General features: G+C 46.6%; 1 protein-coding gene across 1 annotated transcript; it reads right to left on the minus strand.

The window, feature by feature from the left end:
* Positions 1–710: 710 nt before the first annotated feature.
* LOC134290053 (uncharacterized) lies at positions 711–6,048 on the minus strand. The gene is made up of 2 exons (XM_062857029.1): positions 5,266–6,048; positions 711–5,177 (listed from the first exon to the last, which is right to left on the minus strand). The coding sequence occupies exons 1-2, from the start codon at positions 6,046–6,048 to the stop codon at positions 711–713; spliced, it is 5,250 nt and encodes a 1,749-aa protein (XP_062713013.1).
* Between the last annotated feature and the right edge of the window lie 656 nt (positions 6,049–6,704).

Consider the following 6,704-nt stretch of genomic DNA (forward strand, 5'->3'; position numbering starts at 1 on the left):
CAAAAGGTTAATTGATCAATTAACATCAAAATTAACGACTCATGCAAAATATTTCGTTTTACCAAATCGAATTTGATAGTTTTAAACGATTTATGATAGGTACGATATTTCCCATACAAGTCATCCTCCAAAAGTTGCATGCAAGTTTTCATACTAACATAAAATGCTTAAATCTATCAAATTTGATTAGGTAAAACGAAATATTTTGCATGAGTCGTCAATTAAGATGTTAATTGACAAACTAACCTTTTGATTGCTAAAAAAAATATTTCCTTTCTTAATGGCTTGCAGTCAAAAAAGCCGAATATCGCATATTTTGCCCTATAAATTGAGGTATAGCTCAAAATTGTGACGTGTTAGAGCAAATCTGAGCCCGGATTCGGATTCAGCGGAATCCTTCGGAGACACATAAGTTTGCTCTTGAGACAAAAAAAAATGTTACGCTGTGTTATTGAAAGGACCTAAATATTAACCAAAGTCTTTGATAACAGAGTGTCCGTAAACGAGCAGATAAAATGAGGTAGTTTCCTCGAGCAAACGAAAACACGTCCTTTTCTACTCGCTACTGCTTTTATTCCAATCATTGAGAAAAACAAAATGGAGGTACAATAAAAAACGCATGGGTGGGTAATTCAATATAGGGGCACTTAGGGTGTGCCAAAATTCTAAACATTCTCCCCGCGTTGACAGTCTCTGTCAATATGGATTCCTTAAGGATCTGCAGTTTCCACCGGAAGAATGGCGATTTTGCTGACTCCTCGAGTGAATTCTCCGTTAGATGTCTTGACAGTCACGACTCTGGTTATGTTATCTGATCCTGGATGAAGCTTTGAAATACGTCCGAGTTTCCACTGTTGTGGAGGCATGTTATCCTCGCGTAGGACCACCAGCATACCGGGCTTTAACATCAGCTTTCCTTTGAACCATTTTCCTCGCGGTTGAAACTCACACAGGTATTCAGCAGACCATCTTGCCCAGAAATCCTGCTTCAGTTTCTGGACGTGTTGCCAGCGTGTAAGGGACGACACACGAAACGATCCGTATCCAGGCTCAGGTACCGCAGTCGATTCCCTTCCAACCAAAAAATGACCAGGTGTCAATGCAGTATAGTCGCAGGGATCATTCGAAATCTGAGTTAGAGGTCTCGAGTTGAGTATGGCCTCCACCTGCACCAACACAGTTGTCATTTCTTCGAAATTCATGGCTGCTTCGTACAGTACGATCTTCAAGCGATTCTTGGCGGCCTTTATTCCCGCTTCCCAAACTCCACCAAAGTTGGGGGTCCGTGGTGGGATAAAGGACCACTGGATTTCCTTGGATGCGCAGTATCGTTCGATGACTTTCAATTCTTCATCAGAATGGAACAGCTCATACAACTGATGCAATTCGTTACAGGCACCCTTGAAATTGGTAGCGTTGTCCGACATCAACAATTCCGGCACACCGCGACGACCAACGAAGCGTTGCAAGGCTGCTAGGAAGGCCTCCGTAGAAAGATTCGACACTAGCTCCAAATGAATGGCTTTTGTGCTCAAGCAAATAAATAGTGCCACATATGCCTTGATCTTCGTTCCACCTCGCACCCCCTGGCGAATGAAAAATGGGCCAGCGTAATCGATACCTGTCCTGTTGAAGGGTGGAGACGGGTTAACTCGGTGGTGTGGCAGGTCACCCATGTATTGTTCAACATCGGTTGGATTCATCCTGAAGCAACGAACACAATTGTGAACAATCTGTCGAATAGTGTCTCTTGCACGAATTGGCCAGTATCGCTGACGAACAACTGCTAGTAGCGCCTGCTGTCCGATGTGGAGATGGTCTTTGTGCAACGAATCAATCAAAATTTTGGTCACGTGATGCTTCTGTGGCAAGAGAAGCTGATGCTTGTGCCCATAGGAAATGCTTGCATTCTTGAGTCGACCACCGACTCGCAGTAACCCCTCATCGTCCAGGAACGGCACCAATCTCAATAGTTTGCTTTTGCGAGTGTCGTTGTTCTTCAACATTCGTAGCTCGTCCTCGAAGCCTTCACGTTGTGTCTCAGCGATGATCCATTTGGTTGCGGCTCTCAGTTCAGAAATCTTCAGTGCTCCGGTTACACGGTTTTCTTTATCTCGCATGCGCCAATTCCTAGCAATTCTAACTGCCCATCCGAACACACGCTGCAGCTTTTTAAAGTCGCTGAATTTTGATAGCATTTCCCATTGAAACTTCCTTACCGCAACGTTTGCACTCACTTGTGGTCGAAGTTCCAGTTCTTCCTTCGTGAACAGTTGGTCCTCAACTTCCTCGTACGTGTAACTCGCCTCGTGCAGCATCGGTGGCCCAGACCACCAAAGCTCAGACTTCGCTAGCTCCACCGTTGTTATGCCACGCGATGCTGGGTCAGCTGGGTTGAGTTTTGTGTTGATGTATCGCCATTGGAAGTTCTCCGTCAATTGTTGGATTTCCCGAACTCTGGTACCGAAGAATACTTCCAAGCTGCTTGGAGACTTTTTTAGCCAACAGAGTACAATTTGCGAGTCACACCAGAGGACTACTGATGCAACCTCGACGTCCATGTGCTCAAGTACAGATGTCACTAATTTGGCCAACAGCAAAGCTCCACACAGTTCTGCTCTAGGTATGGTGAAAGGCTTCCCTGCCTTTTTGCTTCCAGGTTTTTTGGGCAACGGTGCAACGCGAGTTTTGCTGCCCAGAAGTTCCATCTCAGCGGTGCCATCCGACTTCAGACTCCGCATGAAGACGCAAGCAGCAAATGCCTTCTGACTAGCATCAGAGAATCCATGGATTTCGAATGACGTCGCTTGATCTGGTACTACTCGACGAGGGATTTCAATTTGATTGATGTGACGGAGATCGGCCTTCATTTGTTTCCACTGTTCCTCCAATCGGGCAGGTAGAGGCTCGTCCCATCCTAATCCTTGCGCCCATAATTCTTGGCAAAACACCTTCAGCACAATTATAACCGGTCCGAGCATGCCCAGGGAGTCGAAGATCCTTGCGGTGTCTGACAACACGGTTCGTTTTGTGTGATTTCGTAGATCATCCTCCTCGGCTTGCATGTGAAACAGGAAAACGTCGTTGGATGGGTCCCAAAACAAACCAAGAGTCTTCACTACGTCGTTCATGCTGTGATCCTCGATTCTTGCTAATTCCTCTCTGTCTTTTCCAGGGATGTGTTCAAGAAGACGCATATCATTTGCGCACCATTTATGTAGTGCAAAACCACCACGTTGCAGGAGACCTATCAACTGCTTCTGACATTCTAATGCTTCTCGCAGGTCATCGGAGCCGGCGAGCACGTCGTCGATATAAACTTCCTTCTTCACAACTCGTGCGGCTAGAGGAAATTCATCTTCTTCATCTTGTGCCAACTGTCTCAGGCAGACTGTGGCACAAAAGGGAGCGCACGAAGTGCCATACATCGCAGTTTTTAGTTCCAGGGTTTGCAGCTTGTCTTGAGGATTTTCGCGCCATATGATCCTTTGGTACACCGTGTCTCGATCATCGACGCGCACTTGACGGTACATTTTCGTAACATCCGAGGTGAACACATACTTATGTTTTCGAAAACAAAGTACAATGGCCATCCGGTTGTCCTGCACGACGGGGCCAGGCACTAGCACATCGTTAAGCGAATATCCAGAATCAGACCTCGCCGAAGCGTCAAAAACGACGCGTAATTTTGTGGTCGAACTGGAGGGCTTGACTATGGCGTGTTGCGGAAGATAAAATCCACCTTCTTCGCGCACGTCTACAGCTACGCAGTGTCCTAGGTTGATGTATTCGTTGATAAAGGCGATGTATTGTGCTTTCAATTCAGGGTTCTGCATTAGCTTCCTTTCCGTTTGAAGAAAACGTCTCTCTGCAAGAGCACGTGAATTGCCAAGCTCGTTAACGGTGCTACGGAACGGTAAGCGAACTACATAACGACCGTTCTCACGACGATGGGTGGCTGCGAAGTGCTCCATACATTTTTGATTTTCTGTCGTTGGGTTAGTCGATTCCACCAACTCTTCTTGTTCCCAGAAGCGTTGAACTAGATCGTCTAATCTGGCATCTGCTTCTTGGCACGTAGCTGCTACCAATGTCGGTCGACGAACAGCATCATGTGAGCCACACACGATCCATCCAAGTTTGGTCTGCCATAACATTGGTTGGTTGTCGGCCAGCTTGAAGCGATCTGTACATAGTAGCTCAAAGAACAGCTCCGCTCCTAGAAGCATATCAACCTTCGCTGGAAGATAGAACGTTGGATCAGCTAATGGAAGATGCTGCGGTATGTTCCAGTCGTGAACATCAATTTTGCGTGACGGAAGGATTCCAGTAACATGGGGTACTACTAGGAAGTCCAAGATCCAACACCCTTCACGTTGTAGCGAGCTGATGCTAGTTGATGCCTGTCGGGTAACGGTTTGCTTATCTCCAGAAATGCCGACAATAGGAACCTTCACAGCTTCACATTTTAGCCGTAACAGCTTAGCGAACTGCTCTGACAGAAAATTAGACTGAGAGCCTGAATCAAGAAGTACCCGACAAGGATGGTACTCCCCACGCCAGTCTTTCACGCTCGCTATTGCCGTTGACAGTACGACTTCCTTGTTGATCTGCTGTGCCGACAAGCTACTGCACACGATGGATGGTCCAGGTGCGGCCGGTGCTTCCTCCTTCTTCTGATCTTTTCCACTAGTAACATCAGCGACGACAGGCTTCTCGACGACTGCTACATCCACATGCAGTAACGTGTGATGCTTTTTCCCGTAGCCGGTTACCGTGCACATCCGAGATTTACACTGCCCAACTCTGTGACCTTGCTTCAGGCAATTAAAGCAAAGCTGTTTCTCCTTGACCGTTGTCAATCTCTCTGACAACGACTTTTGACTCATGACGCTGCACTTGATAACGTTGTGCTGATCTCCGCAAACAGCACACATTTCTTCTGATACATGCTGGGCCGTATGCACCTTTAGCAGCGGTTTGGAGCTTGGGAACAGTGGCTTGCTGGTCGGAGTTTGTGCCTTGGGTTTCACATCACTAACTCTAGTTGCACTGTTGGCTTCACATCTCTCCAAAACGAAGCAACGGTTACGCAAGAAATCGATTGTTGCTTTGAAATCTGGCAAGCTCTTCGGTGGCAAACTGTTTTCCCACATGCTGTGTGTTGACTTGTCCAACTTGGAAGTCAGAAGCGAGACGACTAACTGCTCTGATTTTCTGATTCTGGAACTCGAGTGCTTCGACATGGCGGCAGCAATCCTCTACTAGCTGACGAAGTTCGACGGAACTCTCCTTGCTCATTTTCTTGAGATTCAGAAGGCCATTTACGTGGATATCGACAATCGTACGCTTGTTCTCGAATCGTTGCACTAGCTGGTTCCACGCTGCGTCAAAATTGTTGTCGTTGAGTACTTGATCACTGAAAATGTTTTCTGCTTTTCCTTTCAGCGATTGGGTCAAATAGTGCAACTTCGTCGCACTTGACATCAGCGGGTATTTGCCCATGAGATCCAGAAACAATTGCTTGAACCGGAACCATTTCTCGTACGTGCCGTCAAAGGTAGGAAGCGGCACGTGGGGCAGCCCCGGCTGCTGCTCAACGACAGGAGGTGGAACTGTTTTCTGTGACACGCCCTGGCCTAGATTCAAGCTGTCCATCTTACTGCAGATTTGTACACGAAGATTCTCGTAAATAGTTTCGAACTCGATGAAAAATTCTTCTTGTTCTTCGCGTTTATCTGGGAATTGCGTGTAGACCTCGTTTTGAATCGAGTTGAATTCATCATAACAAGAGTCCACCCGCTTGAGGTACGTCTCCAGATGATGCACCGTAGAGTGCTGTGTCTGCTGCAGCAAGCCTCCTATTCGTTCCAACTTCCCTGCAACTGCGTGCCGTCTAGCCGTGAATGCTTCCATATTCCGTTCTGATTGCTGCAACTGCTGCTTCTGCGACCACTTTTTCTTCTGTACGGCTATTGGCGAGTGCACCACTTTTCCCGTGCGACTTGATGCTACGTTTTGTCGGTCTGAGCCTTCACTATCCGACATTCCTCGTTTTCAAACTGTTCTGTCCAATATCACTGCACTATTGTCCCACTGTCAGTTTTTATGGGAACCAATTCCACACTTTCACTGCCAGCGTTGGCTGGTTTGTTTTTCACTGAAGTTTATCGAAGCGGCTTTTTCCAACACCCCACAACACTAACGGTACCAGCGCCTATTGCTGGGTTTTCTCGGTCGGCTCTCAAAGAAGTGAACGCTTTCTTCTTTCTCCGGAACAAGGTCGAACTTCTTTGGAAGTCGACGCAAATTGTGATTCCCTCATGTAATCAGCGAAATGAGGTTAGGAAACACGATTTTCGGAGTCAATGGAACCGCGCCTGGGAATCCGATTTCCTCGCGAAAATGTCCGTTCTTTCGAGTTAAACTTTCAACTAATGTTCGCGGAACTATTCCGGCGATTGATCGTAGTAATCCGGTTCGGGGTAAGGACCAAAAATGTCCGTAAACGAGCAGATAAAATGAGGTAGTTTCCTCGAGCAAACGAAAACACGTCCTTTTCTACTCGCTACTACTTTTATTCCAATCATTGAGAAAAACAAAATGGAGGTACAATAAAAAACGCATGGGTGGGTAATTCAATGTAGGGGCACTTAGGGTGTGTCAAAATTCTAAACACATAGAGATGTCTTTCCTTTTTTTAT

This window comes from Aedes albopictus, chromosome 1 (genome assembly GCF_035046485.1).
Source record: "Aedes albopictus strain Foshan chromosome 1, AalbF5, whole genome shotgun sequence".
NCBI lineage: Eukaryota > Metazoa > Arthropoda > Insecta > Diptera > Culicidae > Aedes > Aedes albopictus.

What these genes read in the sequence shown, in the direction of transcription:
- LOC134290053 (XM_062857029.1), bottom strand. Translation starts at nt 6,048, where the DNA reads ATGTCGGATAGTGAAGGCTCAGACCGACAAAACGTAGCATCAAGTCGC. An exon ending in CCGTCGAACTTCGTCAGCTA is followed by an intron (nt 5,178 to 5,265) that starts GTAGAGGATTGC and finishes CTGACTTCCAAG; the next exon opens with TTGGACAAGTCAACACACAG.